Here is a 15,972-nt window from a genome sequence, read left to right on the forward strand (position 1 = left end):
CATCTGGCCTGGGCTTGCGAAATCCTACTAACTGTCCTGCCTTGAGACAATTCACACCTCTTTAACCTGGGGTTACCCCTATCTCTGGATCTGTAAAGGCTTAATTACCTGCAAATGCTCGCATTCTAAGCATTGTCTTGAATCTTTGAATTTGTCTATATATGTTTCTGGAACATACCTCTTCATTCACCTGAGGAAGGAGCAGTGCTCCGAAAGCTAGTGTTTGAAACAAACCTGTTGGGCTTTAACCTGGTGTTGTAAGACTTCTTACTGTGCTCACCCCAGTCCAACGCCGGCATCTCCATATCATTTTCCCCAAGACAATAGCATTTGCATTAAGGACCATCAACGATAGCAGACTAACTGGCGTCACCCCACCCCCCCCCCTTATTTGGAAAGGCCTACGTGCCTGGTAAAATGATAACTAGGACCCGCCCAGCCATCGAGGGATCCGCCCTCTAAGTGGCTGAGATCGATGAGGGTGATCGAAAACCTTATCGATCCATTGGATCTGGAGTTAGGTCCGCCCAAAAGGGCGCGAAAGAGACGCAGGATAAAAAGCCCTGCGCACCAGAGATCGTCTCTTTTGGGACTGGCCTGTGCGCGGCCAACTGTCGCAAAACAACCAAGTTTCAAGGACCCGCGACCATTTCCTGAAGGACGAGCCCAGCTGAGACAAACCCAACAACTTCCAACCCACCACGTGGACCCGGATAAAGGCCTTATCTCGCACAGTGCCGGTCACTCGAAGTTAAGTAAAGGTCATCTTATTTGTTCGGTGTAGTTTAGAATGGAGTCGCGTGTATTATTGCATAGAGATACAAGTCTTGTGTTATTAATAAACTGTTTTTGAGCTAACATTCTGGTTGTGTGGTCATTTGGTCAATACAAGAAACAGCTTGTGGTTCACGCCAAAGGGTAAAAAGGCAACACTTTCAAATAAATATTCAGGAAGACAAAACTCCTTGAACAATCTGCCTCATCGAAAAACTTGGTTCTGCTTTGTTATTAAACCTGTCACACACAAATTTCTATTAATTAGTGACTGTTATTTTCCAGCAACACCTCAACTGCTTGAAGTAGATCTGACTTGTGTCACCATATATGGATGCAACTGAATCCTCAGCACGTCCATTTCAAGACTTGCCTTCGAAGCAACTGACAAGGAATGATTCATTCAAAGCATAAACAAGTTTGCAGCATGTACTAGCGTGCACCAGAGGAGGCCGCAGGGTGCAATATTTCCCTGGTCCAGTATCGCACAATAATAACCAGGCATGTGCACAGTGCTCATTGAAGAAAATGGATGTTTCAAGTGGTTGACAGGATGCCAAATGCTTTGTCCGGGAGGTACATTGTTAGAAAAGTAGAAAATCAAAGTTAAAGGAGAAGGTCGGAGTGCAGGTTATTGATGCTGACTTTTAACTAGTTAAAGGATTCGAGACCTCAGGAGAAGTTAGTAAAGTTTCCAGAACGTGTAATGAATGAAATGAAAATCGCTTATTGTCACAAGTAGGCTTCAAATTAAGTTACTGTGAAAAGCCCTTAGTCGCCACATTCCGGCGCCTGTTCGGGGAGGCTGTTACGGGAATCGAACCGTGCTGCTGCCCTGCCTTGGTCTGCTTTCAAAGCCAGCAATTTAGCCCTGTGCTATACAGCCCCGAGAACAGAAAGTATGGAAAGCAGCAGGAATCTAACTTCAGGCACAGTAGATAAGGAGACAACTATGAGAAACAGGACTGAGGGTGTTGTACCCAAATGCGAGCAGTGTACGAAACAAGATAAAAGAGATTGCAACGCACATTGAAATTGATATTGACGGGTACAATGTTGTGGGCATCACAGAGACGTGGCTGCAAGGGGATAAGAGCTGGGATCTAATTATCCAAGGATATGTGTCCTTTCGAAAGGATAGGCAGATGGGCAGAGGGGGCGGGGGTGCTGGTTAGTAATAACCAAAATTAAATCTATAGCAAGAGGCAATATAGGGTTGGAAGGCGTAGAATCTCTGTGGGTAGAGTTGAGAAATCGCAAAGGAAAAATGACCCTGATGGGAGTTATGTACAGGCCCCCTAACAGTAGTCAGGATGTGGGGCCGAAAATAATTCAGGAGACAGGAAAGGCAATATTACAATAATCATGGGGGACTTCAATATGCAGATGGACTAGGAAAATCAGGTTGGTAGTGGATCCGAAGAAAAGGAATTTGTGGAATGTTTTCGAGATGGTTTTTTGGAGCAGCTTGTGACAGAGTCCACTAGGGAACAGGCAATTCTGGATTTGGTGATGTGTAATGAGGCAGACTTGATTAGGGAACTCAAAATGGACGGCACGGTAGCACAGTGGTTAGCACTGTTGCTTCACAGTGTCAGGGTCCCTAGTTCGATTTCTGGCTTGAGTCATTGTCTGTACGGAGTCTGCGCGTTCTCCCCGTGTCTGCGTGGGTTTCCTCCGGGTGCTCACGTGTCCTCCCACAAGTCCCGAAAGATGTGCTTGTTAGGTGAATTGGACATTCTGAATTCTCCCTCTGTGCACCCGAACAGGCGCCGGAATGTGGCGACTAGGGGCTTTTCACAGTAACATCATTGCAGTGTTAATGTAACATACTTCCGACACTAATAAAGATTATTATTTACCCTGCATTTGAGAGGAAGCAGCTGGAATCGGATATAACAGCATTACAACTGAATAAAGGTAACTATAACGACATGAGGGAGGAGTTGGCCAGAGATGATTTGAAGAGAATCATAAATTTAGTGCAGAAGGTGGTCATTCAGCCCATCGAGTCTGCACTAGCTCTTGGATAGAGCACCCCACCCAAGCCCACGCCTCCCCCCTATGCCCGTAACCCAGCAACCCCACTTAACCTTTTTGGACACTAAGGGCAATCTATCATGGCCAGTCCACCTAACCTGCACATCTTTGGACTGTGGGAGGAAACCGGAGCACTCGCAGGAAACCCACGCAGACACGGGGAGAACGTGCAGACTCCGCACAGACAGTGATCCAAGCCGGGAATCGAACCGGTGACCCTGGAGCTGTGGAGCAACTGTGCTAACCACTGTGCTGCCGTGCTGCCCAAGAAGAGCCTAGGGAAGATGGTGGAACAGCAATGGCAAGCGTTTTGGGGGTTATTTGGAAGGCACAACAGAAATTCATCCCAAAGAAGAGGAAACATGCTAAGGGAAGACGAGGCAACTAAGGCTGACAAGGGAAGCCAAGGGCAGCATTAAATCAAAAGAAAAAGAGTACAATGTGGCGAGGATTAGTGGGAAGCCAGAAAATTGGGAAGCCTTTAAAAGCAAGCAGAGGACAATGGAAAAATCAATAAGGGGGTGAAGATGAAATATGAATGTAAGCTAGTTATTAAAAAAAAGATTGCAAGAGTTTTTTCAATATATAAAAGGTAAGACAGAAATGAGAAAGGAGATTGGACCACTGGAAAATTAGGCTAGAGAAGTAATAATAGGGAACAAAAAAATGGCAGAGGAACTGAATAGGTACTTTGCATCCAAAGAGAAAATACTGGAAAATCTCAGCAGATCTGGCAACATCTGTAGGGAGAGAAAAGAGCTAACGTTTCGAGTCCAGGTGACCTTTTGTCAAAGCTATCTTCACAATGGAAGATACCAGGGGCATACCATTACTTCAACAGAGTCAGGTGGCGGACTTCCGGGTGCGGCGATGACCAGCTGAGTCGCACGTTTCGGCAGCTCCTGGTGTAACGGACTTTTGGGCTCTTAATAAGAGCCCCAACGGCAATTTTAACGGCTAAAAGTACTGTGCGGTGAACCAGAAGGGAATCCCCCCTGGATACGGATGGAAAAAGGAGAGGAAGGTGGCCGGATTGCGGTGGATCCTTTAGAGCAGCGGCAAGGAAGGCAAGCAAAAACCAAGATGGCGTCGGAAGGTGGCAGTTTAATATGGGGCCCTGAACAACACGAGTTTTTGAAACGCTGCGTGGAAGAACTCAAAAAGGAAATGAAGAAGGAGCTGTTGACCCCGATATTACAGGCGATCGAAGGGCTAAAGGAGGAGCAAAAGACCCAGGAGCGGGAGCTTCGGGTCGTGAAGGCAAAGGCTGCCGAGAATGAGGACGACATACAGGGCCTGGTGGTGAAGATGGAGATGCACGAGGCACACCATAAACGATGTGTGGAAAGGCTGCAGGCGCTGGAGAACAGCGCGAGGAGGAACAACCTAAGGATTCTTGGCCTTCCTGAAGGTGCGGAGGGAGCGGACGCCGGGGCATATGTGAGCACGATGCTGCACTCGTTAATGGGAGCGGAGGCCCCGGCGGGTCCGCTGGAGGTGGAGGGAGCATACCGAGTGATGGCGCGAGGACCGAGAGCAGGAGAAATTCCTAGAGCCATAGTGGTGAGATTCCTCCGTTTTAAGGATAGAGAGATGGTCCTTAGATGGGCAAAGAAAACTCGGAGCAGTAAGTGGGAGAACGCGGTGATCCGCGTATACCAAGACTGGAGTGCGGAGGTGGCGAGAAGGAGGGCGAGCTTTAATCGGGCCAAGGCGGTGCTTCACAAAAAGAAGATAAAATTCGGAATGCTGCAACCGGCAAGACTGTGGGTCACATATCAAGGGAGGCACCACTACTTTGAGACGGCGGATGAGGCGTGGACTTTTATCGTGGAAGAAAAATTGGAATGAGCGGGTTATTAAAAAAAAGAATGTTTGAAACAAAGTGGTGGGGCGAGTATGGGGGGCGAAGAAGGGGGGAAAGAGGAGTTTTATGTTATTAATCCTGCGATGTGGTAACTTTTCTCTCTTCCACAGGAGGTGGTGGGGGGAGGAAAGGAGGTGGAAGAGATGGGGCATTGGCCATTGGGGGCGGGGCCAAGGGGGAAGCGCGGGCTCGGTTCCCGCGCTATGATAATCATGGCGGGAATAGGGAAGCAGGAAGGAGGGGGCATCGCACGGTGCGAGCCAAGGTCACGGGGGAAGCCGAGGTCGGCCAGAGTTTGCTGACTTCTGGGAGCAACATGGGGGGTGTAACTACGCTAGTGGGGGATCTAGCGGGGGGGGTGGGAGGGGGGAATTATTGGGCTGCTGCTGCTGGGGAGTGGGGGGAGCTGGTATGGGGTGGGATGGGCGGGGGGGCACCGCCTGGGGGGGACACAGCTGCGTGGGAACCGGGTGAGGAGCTGGAAAAAGGGGATGGCTAATCGACAAGGGGGGGGGGTAAAAAGCCCCCCAACCCGGCTGATCACGTGGAACGTGAGAGGGCTGAACGGGCCGATAAAGAGGGCACGGGTACTCGCACACCTTAAGAAACTTAAGGCAGACGTGGTTATGTTACAGGAAACGCACTTGAAACTGATAGACCAGGTGAGACTACGCAAAGGTTGGGTGGGGCATGTGTTCCATTTGGGGTTAGATGCGAAAAACAGGGGGGGTGGATATATTAGTGGGGAAGCGGGTAATGTTTGAGGCAAAGACTATAGTGGCGGATAGCGGGGGCAGATACGTGATGGTGAGTGGCAAACTACAGGGGGAGACGGTGGTTTTGGTAAACGTATATGCCCCGAACTGGGATGATGCCAATTTTATGAGGCGTATGCTAGGACGCATCCCGGACCTAGAGGTGGGAAAATTGGTAATGGGGGGAGATTTCAATACGGTGTTGGAACCAGGGCTGGACAGGTCGAGGTCCAGGACTGGAAGGAGGCCGGCAGCAGCCAAGGTGCTTAAAGATTTTATGGAGCAGATGGGAGGAGTAGACCCGTGGAGATTTAGCAGACCTAGGAGTAAGGAGTTTTCGTTTTTCTCCCATGTCCACAAAGTCTATTCGCAAATACTTTTTTGTTTTGGGAAGGGCGTTGATCCCGAAGGTGAGGGGAACGGAGTATACGGCTATAGCCATTTTGGATCACGCTCCACATTGGGTGGACTTAGAAATAGGGGAGGAAACAGAAGGGCACCCACCCTGGAGAATGGACATGGGACTAATGGCAGATGAGGGGGTGTGTCTAAGGGTGAGGGGGTGCATTGAAAAGTACTTGGAACTCAATGACAATGGGGAGGTCCAGGTGGGAGTGGTCTGGGAGGCGCTGAAGGCAGTGGATAGAGGGGAGCTGATATCAATAAGGGCACATAAAGGAAAGCAGGAGAGTAGGGAACGGGAGCGGTTGCTGCAAGAACTTCTGAGGGTGGACAGGCAATATGCGGAGGCACCGGAGGAGGGACTGTACAGGGAAAGGCAAAGGCTACACGTAGAATTTGACTTGCTGACAACGGGTACTGCAGAGGCACAGTGGAGGAAGGCACAGGGTGTACAGTACGAATATGGGGAGAAGGCGAGCAGGTTGCTGGCCCACCAATTGAGGAAAAGGGGAGCAGCGAGGGAAATAGGGGGAGTGAGGGATGAGGAATGAGAGATGGAGCGGGGAGCGGAGAGAGTGAATGGAGTGTTCAAGGCATTTTATAAAAAATTATACGAAGCTCAACCCCCGGATGGGAGGGAGAGAATGATGGGCTTTCTGGACCGGCTGGAATTTCCCAAGGTGGAGGAGCAGGAAAGGGTGGGACTGGGAGCACAGATTGAAATAGAGGAAGTAGTGAAAGGAATTAGGAGCATGCAGGCGGGGAAGGCTCCGGGACCGGATGGATTCCCAGTTGAATTTTACAGGAAATATGTGGACTTGCTCGCCCCGCTACTGATGAGGACCTTTAATGAGGCAAAGGAAAGGGGACAGCTGCCCCCGACTATGTCTGAGGCAACGATATCGCTTCTCCTAAAGAAGGAAAAGGGCCCGCTGCAATGCGGGTCCTATAGACCTATTTCCCTCCTAAATGTAGACGCTAAGATTCTGGCCAAGGTAATGGCAATGAGGATAGAGGATTGTGTCCCGAGGGTGGTCCATGAGGACCAAACTGGGTTTGTGAAGGGGAGACAGCTGAATACGAATATACGGAGGCTGCTAGGGGTAATGATGATGCCCCCACCAGAGGGGGAAGCGGAGATAGTGGTGGCGATGGATGCCGAGAAAGCATTTGATAGAGTGGAGTGGGATTATTTGTGGGAGGTGCTGAGGAGATTTGGTTTTGGAGATGAGTATGTTGGATGGGTGCAGCTGTTGTATAGGGCCCCAGTGGCGAGTGTGGTCACGAATGGACGGGGATCTGCATACTTTCGGCTCCATAGAGGGACAAGGCAGGGATGCCATCTGTCCCCATTACTGTTTGCACTGGCGATTGAGCCCCTGGCAATAGCATTGAGGGGTTCCAAGAAGTGGAGGTGAGTACTTAGAGGAGGAGAAGAACACCGGGTATCTCTGTATGCGGATGATTTGTTGTTATATGTAGCGGACCCGGCGGAGGGGATGCCAGAGATAATGCGGACACTTCGGGAGTTTGGAGAATTCTCAGGATATAAACTGAACATGGGGAAAAGTGAGTTGTTTGTGGTGCATCCAGGGGAGCAGAGCAGAGAAATAGAGGACTTTCCGCTGAGGAAGGTAACAAGGGACTTTCGTTACTTGAGGATCCAGATAGCCAAGAATTGGGGTACATTGCATAGGTTAAATTTAACGCGATTGGTGGAACAAATGGAGGAGGACTTCAAGAGATGGGACATGGTATCCCTGTCACTGGCAGGGAGGGTGCAGGCAGTTAAAATGGTAGTCCTCCCGAGATTCCTCTTTGTGTTTCAGTGCCTCCCGGTGGTGATCACGAAGGCTTTTTTCAAAAGGATCGAAAAGAGTATCATGAGTTTTGTGTGGGCCGGGAAGACCCCGAGAGTGAGGAAGGGATTCTTACAGCGTAGTAGGGATAGGGGGGGGGCTGGCACTACTGAGCCTAAGTGAGTACTACTGGGCCGCCAATATCTCAATGGTGAATAAGTGGATGGGGGAAGAGGAGGGAGCGGCGTGGAAGAGATTGGAGAGGGCGTCCTGTAGGGGGACTAGCCTACAAGCTATGGTGACGGCCCCATTGCCGTTCTCACCGAAGAAATACACCGCAAGCCCGGTGGTGGTGGCGACTTTGAAAATTTGGGGACAGTGGAGACGGCATAGGGGAAAGACGGGAGCCTTGGTGGGGTCCCCGATAAGAAACAACCATAGGTTTGCCCCGGGGAGAATGGATGGGGGATTTGGAATATGGCAAAGAGCAGGAGTAACGCAACTGAAAGATCTGTTTGTGGATGGGAAGTTCGCAAGTCTGGGAGCGCTGACCGAGAAATATGGGTTGCCCCAAGGGAATGCATTCCGGTATATGCAACTGAGGGCTTTTGCGAGGCAGCAGGTGAGGGAATTCCCGCAGCTCCCGACGCATGAGGTGCAGGACAGAGTAATCTCAAAGACATGGGTGGGGGACGGTAAGGTGTCAGATATATATAGGGAAATGAGGGACGAGGGGGAGATTATGGTAGATGAGCTGAAAGGGAAATGGGAAGAAGAGCTGGGGGAGGAGATTGAGGAGGGGCTGTGGGCGGATGCCCTAAGTAGGGTAAACTCATCGTCCTCGTGTGCCAGGCTAAGCCTGATTCAATTTAAGGTGTTACACAGGGCGCATATGACTGGAGCACGGCTCAGTAAATTTTTTGGGGTAGAGGATAGGTGTGCGAGATGCTCGAGAAGCCCAGCGAATCACACCCACGTGTTCTGGTCATGTCCGGCACTACAGGGGTTCTGGGTGGGGGTGACAAAGGTGCTTTCGAAAGTAGTGGGGGTCCAGGTCGAACCAAGCTGGGGATTGGCTATATTTGGGGTTGCACAAGAGCCGGGAGTGCAGGAGGCGAGAGAGGCCGATGTTTTGGCCTTTGCGTCCCTAGTAGCCCGGCGCAGGGTACTGTTGATGTGGAAGGAAGCCAAGCCCCCGGGGGTGGAGACCTGGATAAATGACATGGCTGGGTTTATAAAGCTGGAACGGATTAAGTTCGTCCTAAGGGGATCGGCTCAAGGGTTCACCAGGCGGTGGCAACCGTTCGTCGAATACCTCACAGAAAGATAGAGGGAATGGAAAAGAAGAAGGCAGCAGCAGCAGTAGCCCAGGGGGGAGGGGGGGGGGGGGGGGGGGGGGGGGGGGAAACCAGAAGCAGTCTCAGGGTTATTAATATATATGTATAATATGTATAGGTCGTTGCTATAAATAATTGTATATTGGATTGTTAAACCATATTTTTGGAGAGTGTTTATCTGAGACAAGGCAGTTGCCATTTAGTTTTAGTTTTCGTTATATATTATTTATTCTTTGTTTATAAAACAGGTCATTGTTATTTATATTGTTATATTATTGTGTAAAGGATACACAATGTACTGTGATGGTTGACCAAAAATTTTCAATAAAATATTCTTTAAAAAAAAAGAGAGTCAGGTGGCAGAGATGAGCATTGTGGCCATCACTCAGGGGAAGGTGCTGGGGAAGCTGAAAGGTCTGAAGATGAATAAATCAACTAGAAGGGATGGACTACACCCCAAGGTTCTAAAGGAGAAAACGGAAGAGACAGTGGAGGCATTGGTGGTAGAAAATGGCTAATGTAACACCCCCATTTAAGAAGGGAGGTAGACAGAAGATGGGAAATTATATGCCGTCTAGTCGGACTTCAGTCGCTGCTAAGATTTTAGAGTTCATTATTAAGGATGAGGTTGTGGACTCCTTGAAGTGCATGGTAAAATAGGGCTGAGTCAACATAGCTTTGTTAAGGCGAGGTCATGCTTGAATTCTGCTAGAGTTCTTTGAGGAGGAATCTAATTGAAACTTACAGAATACTGAGAGGCCTAGATGTTTCCACTGGTAGGAGAGACTAGAACCTGAGGGCACAGCCTCAAACTGAAGGGACAATCCTTTAAAACTGAAATGAGGAGGAATTTCTTCAGCCAGAGGGTGGTGAATCTGTGGAATTCATTGCCGCAGAAGGCTGTGGAGGCCAAATCACTGAGAGTCTTTGACAAAGAACAAAGAAAAGTACAGCACAAGAACAGACCCACCGGCCCTCCAAGCCTGCGTAGAACATGATGTCCGAACTAAAAATAAAACCTTCTGCCCTTACTCGGTCCGTATCCTTCTATTTCCTCCCTATCCATGTACCAATCCAGGTGCCTCTTAAACATTGCTAATGTGCCTGCTGTCTCTGGCAGCTCATTCCAGGCTCCCATCACTCTGTGAAACACGTACCCCACACATCTCCCTTAAACTTTCCCCCTCTCACCTTGAACCTGTACCGCCTTGTAATCAACACTTCAACTCTTGCAAAAAGCCTCTCTCTATCCAGCCTGTCTATGGCATAGTGTAGGTTAGATGGCTTTTGTTTCGGTGCAACATCGTGGGCCGAAGGGCCTGTACTGCGCTGTATTGTTCTATGTTCTATGCCTCTCATAATTTTGTAGACCTAGGATAGAGATAGATAGGTCCTTGTTTTATAAGGGGATCAGGGTTATGGGTAGAAGGCAGGAGAATTGGGATGAGAAACATATCAGCCACGAATAAGGACTGGACAGGCTAGGAGTGGGCGCAAAGAAGTGACAGATGGAATACAATGTAGAAATGTGTGAGGTTATGCACTTGGGAAGCATAGAGGCATAGACTATTTTCTAAATAGGAAAAGGCTTCGGAAGTCAGAAGCACAAAGAGACTAGTTCAGGATTAACGTGCAGGTTCAGTCGGCAGTTAGGAAGGCAAACGCAATGTTAGCAGTCATGTCAAGAGGCTGGAATACAAGAGCAGGGATGTACTGCTGAGGCTGTATACGGCTCTAGTCAGACCTCATTTGGAGTATTGTGAGCAGTTTTGGGCCCCATATCTAAGGAAGGATGTGCTGGTCTTGGAAAGGGCCCAGAAGAGGTTCACAAGAATGATCCCTGGAATGAAGAACTTGTCATATGAGGAGCAGTTGAGGACTCTGGGTCTCCACTCGATGGGAGTTTAGAAAGATGAGGGTGATCTCATTGAAACTCACAGAATACAGAGGATGTTTTCACCAGCAGGAGAAACTAGAACTTGAGGGCACAGAAGGCAGGAGAATGGGGATGAGAAACATATCAGCCATGATTGAATTGTGGAGCGGACTCGATGGGCCGAATGGCCTAATTCTGCTCCCATGTCTTATGGGATGGTATTGATGTTGCTTCAGCTGCATCCTTCCAATCAAGTATTCCATCTTACTGCTGGTTTAAGTCAGTCCTTTTGTATTTCAGCACACAGCCGTTCTTTGAAATTAGGCAGAATCTGTTCAGCACTTTACTCCAAGCACCATCACAAACTCTGGTAGGTATATTCATCAGTTGTATTTAGACTTCCGGTGGTGACATGTAGGTGGAAGTCGCATGTGGGGTGATTCCTGCTCAACGCTCTGGTTATTAGAGTTTAATGCCCGGTTCCAGGGGCAATTTCTGGATAAGATTTCAGGAAAACATAGGGAAGGAGGGGAATGTAGAAAACCCAGAAAAAAAACACTGGAAGGGGACGAGCAGAGCTGCGGCATCGAGTGAACGGGTCAGCCTGGCAGCAGGAAAGATGGGGGAGGCTGGGTCACTGGGTGGGGCATGCCCTTCATTCGAGAGACTTGACCAAGGTGATGGCTGGAAAGTTTGAGAGCTGCGGAGGGTGGTGGAGACCAACAGAGGACTGAGAGTCAAGGTGGAGGACATGGAGAACAGGTCGAGGTGGCAGAAGTTGAGAATTATGGGTTTGCCGGAGGGGATGGAGGGCCCAATGCCAACTGAGTACTTTGTGAAGAAGTTGTCGGAGTTGTTGGGGGGGGGGGGGGGTAGAACCCTCCCGGCACAAGCTGGACCGTGCTCATCGGTCGGTCAGGCCCAAGCCAATTTGTCTTGTGAGATTATTAGGCTTTGGGATAATGCTGTTTTTTTCTGGGGCACGGTGGTTATGTTTGAGAATCTTTGTTTCTCAGGGATTGGGTCATGGGGAGGGAATTGGGAGGAGGGGGGACCTGGGCAGGAGCCTCCACAAGTTATGATGACGACAGATAGGAGGTGGGGGGAGGGGGGCTGAGGGATCCCCAGTCAGAATAATAACATGGAACGTGAGGGGGCTATGGGGAACCGGTGAAGAGGTCTTCATTATTGATTTGGTTTATTGTCACATGTACCAAAGTACAGTGAAAAGTTTTTTTCTGCGGCCGAGGAACGTACACAGTACGTACATAGTAGACACAAGAATAATCAACAGGGAACAAGGTCGAGGGTATTTGTACATTTAAAGAATGCAGGACACCTATCTGAGGGTGAAAGATCAGGTGAAGTTCAGGGAGGGTTGGGTGAGCCAGGTTTCCCACTCTCTGTTCGATAGCAGGGCTGGGGGGTTGGCGGTGCTGGTAGGCGAGAGGGTGAGGTTTCAGATGGAGAAGATGGTGGCGGGCCAGGGGGCAGATACGTGATTGTGATAGGGGCATTAGAGGGGGAGGTTGGTGGCACCGGTGAGCGCATATAGCCCCAACTGTGATGATGCAGGGTTTGTGAAGAGGGTGCTGGGGGCTATTCCGGATTTGGACAACCACGGGAGGGGCAACGCGCTGGTTGGGTTCATGAGAGAGTTGGGAGGAGTGGACCCATGGAGGTTCCTGCACCCGAGTCCATTTTTTGCCCCCGGTCCATAAAACGTACTCGAGAATAGACTTTTTCATGGTGGGGAAGGCATTATTGGCCGGGGTCAGAGCATCGGAGTATGCAACGATATTGATTTTGGAACATGTGTTGCATTGGGTGGATGTGGTTCTGGAGAAGGGGGTGACTCAGAGGCCGGGGTGGAGAATGGATTGTTAGGCGACTGGAGTTTTTGCGGAAAGATTGGGAATGTGATTGAAGAATATGTGGGGTTTAATTGCACTGGGGAAGTTTCACAGTCGGTGGGTTGGGAGGCTTGGAAGGCAGTAGTAAGGGGGGAGGTGATCTCGTTTCAGGCTAAGGTGGACAAGGACGAGAGAGAGGAATGCCAAAAATTGATAGAGGAAATGCCCGAGGTGGATAGGAGGTCTGCGGGGGACCTAGGCTCAAACCCATGATTCTCGCACGGCGGCGTTAGCACCGACATCCTTTCCACCCTAAAATGCCTCCACAGCTGATTCAATATCTTCACCGTGGACTGCACCAGTCCAATTATTATTATTACCACTGGGTTCCCCGAATACCTACTCGGAGCCATTGGCAATGCTGCCGTCACCATCACCCTCAAACTAGACCCCTTACAAGATTACTCCTCCATCCTAACCCACTCTACCCCTTCTCCTTCCCACCACCGTCGCACCTTGTCCACATTCGCCGGCCAATAATAATGAAGCAAGTTTGGCAACGCCAACCCCCCCCCTGCTGCCTCTGCAGCAGGGTCCTTCCCCACCCTCAGCATCTTCCCCACCCATACAAAGTCAGGGATGATTGTGTCCACTTTCCGAAAAAAGGCCTTTGGTATAAAGATCTGGAGAACCTGAAAGATAAACAAGACCCTCGGCATAATATTGATTTTAACCACTTGGACCCTCCCCGCCAACGTTAAGTTTGTTTATTATGCACTTTCAGGAGTCGGTTGCCGTTGAATGCTAAGGTTGGAGGGGTGGGGGGGGGGGGGGGGGTAGGAATTACGTTGTTTGTGTCTGTCTCTATTTTATGAGCACAGTAAGAAGTCTTACAACACCAGGTTAAAGTCCAACAGGTTTGTTTCGATGTCACTAGCTTTCGGAGCACTGCTCCTTCCTCAGGTGAATGAAGAGGTATGTTCCAGAAACACATATATAGACAGATTCAAAGATGCCAGACAATGCTTGGAATGCGACCATTAGCAGGTGATTAAATCTTTACAGACGCGCAACAACGCAGAATCGCCGAGCAGAAGCTTATAGCCAAGTTCCGCACACATGAGTGCGGCCTCGACCGGGACCTGGGATTCATGTCGCATTACATTCATCCCCCACCATCTGGCCTGCGAAATCCTACCAACTGTCCTGGCTTGACACAATTCACACCTCTTTAACCTGGGGTTACCCCATCTATGGATCTGTAAAGATTTAATCACCTGCTAATGCTCGCATTCCAAGCATTGTCTGGCATCTTTGAATCTGTCTATATATATGTTTCTGGAACATACCTCTTAATTCACCCGAGGAAGGAGCAGCTCTCCGAAAGCTAGTGACATCGAAACAAACCTGTTGGACTTTAACCTGGTGTTGTAAGACTTCTTACTGTGCTCACCCCAGTCCAACGCCGGCATCTCCACATCTATTTTATGAGTCTAGGTTTAGGTTTTATGCTGTTGGGGTTGTTCTGCTGTTGTTTTCTTTTTTATGTATGCCGAAAATGATGAAAATATGGTGAATAAAAATATTTTAAAAAAATATTTAGACCAATGATATTTAATAATGTGATGCTTTGAACACAATCACTGAGCGATTAATTAAAAGGAATTAATGTTGCCTCACCATACTCGCCAAAACGAAGAGACTCCCAATGTCGCCATTCCACAAGGACACCCACAATTCGCACTCCAGCGTAAATCAGAAGCATTCCCAGAGTGGCATCCAGCAGGAAATTAACCAGATACCTGAAACAGCGAAAAAAAAATGTCAATTGTGAAGTGTATTATATTACTCTTTGGTAATATATCGTTACTCTTTGCATCGCAATCCAGAATGGTCTGATGGTGTGATTATAAATAAACCACCAATCTCTAACTTGAAGCAAAACTGATTTATTGAATAACGATTAATTAATATTGAGTCTGCACACTCCACAGAACTATAAGTAGTAATCAAGTTATCTATATTTAAGCAATAACTAATTTAAACTACATGTGCTGCCTCTATCTATTCTGAACTATGCTGTGATCTATCTCTCTTACACTCTACTGTCTAGAATCTCCTGGTTAGAAGTACCCAAGATCCCCAGAGTTCTTATATTTATAATGGGAACCAGTGATGCCCTCTTGTGGTTGTGTTACACAGATGTAATAATTAACTCTTTACTTATCATATATATACACATATCATTACATCCCCCTTTTTTTAACATTTCTTTCGGATGTGTGACAAGAGGAAAAATGTAGAATATTATAATAAAACATGTATATCTTTGCACATAGTAAAATGAGTAATGCTTACAAAGTTCACTATAAATTATTTACAAATTCAGTCTATTAGATTTTCTTCTTCTTCTCGTGGATCTCCTTAATTCACGAGGAGGTGACGTTGAAGTTTTTACAGTTCTTTGTGTGTCATCACAAACTTGAGTGTTGATTAGAGCATCGTGAAATATACTCTCATGAAGTTGTAAGTCTGAAAGATTTTTGTGTTTAGCTTAATTTTTTGAAGTGCTCGACTATTTCTTCGAAGTATTTTTCCTTCAGCTGTCTGAATTCTGCAAGAATGTGGTGCTGGTTGTGTGATGACTCTGGCAGGAGCAGACCAACCTCCATCAGGTATCTTGATCCTGACGGTATCATCTGGAAGCAATGAATCCAGATCGGTTGTATGCTGATCGTAGTACATTCTCGGTCATTCACACTGCTGTTTCACTGGCAGATGATCTGGATTTAGAAGAGGTATTGATGGTAATGTTGTTCTCAAATCTGTTTCATTAGCATTTGTGCCGGTGATAGTCCAATTGAAAGAGGAGTCGTTCTGTAGGAAAGTAGCGCAAGATTGATGTCTGACGAAGAATCCAAAGCTTTGTTTATAAGTTGTTTAATTATATGAACTCCTTTTTCTACTTTCCCGTTCGACTGTGGGTAATGTGGACTTGACGTTATATGTGTAAAGTTGTAAAGTCGTGAAAACTTGGCCCAGTCATTGCTGTTGAAACACAGTCCATTGTCTGACATGACAGTGGTACAGTAAGAAGTCTTACAACACCAGGTTAAAGTCCAACAGGTTTGTTTCGAATCACTAACTTTCAAAGCACTGCTCCTTCCTCTGTACTCCGAAAGCTAGTGATTCGAAAAAAACCTGTTGGACTTTAACCTGGTGTTGTAAGACTTCTTACTGTGCTCACCCCAGTCCAACGCCGGCATCTC

At 48.1% G+C, this 15,972-nt stretch overlaps 1 protein-coding gene across 2 annotated transcripts in view; it reads right to left on the bottom strand.

The window, feature by feature from the left end:
- The window catches only part of stimate (STIM activating enhance), a 258,679-nt gene that overhangs the window by 176,621 nt on the left and 66,086 nt on the right, over positions 1-15,972 (bottom strand). For both annotated transcript variants that reach the window (XM_072473154.1, XM_072473155.1), the window contains exon 4: positions 14,384-14,505. In XM_072473154.1, the coding sequence (XP_072329255.1) occupies positions 14,384-14,505 (122 nt within the window). The remainder of the gene's footprint in view (positions 1-14,383; positions 14,506-15,972) is intronic.

The sequence above is a fragment of the Scyliorhinus torazame genome, chromosome 13 (assembly GCF_047496885.1).
Source record: "Scyliorhinus torazame isolate Kashiwa2021f chromosome 13, sScyTor2.1, whole genome shotgun sequence".
Lineage (NCBI taxonomy): Eukaryota > Metazoa > Chordata > Chondrichthyes > Carcharhiniformes > Scyliorhinidae > Scyliorhinus > Scyliorhinus torazame.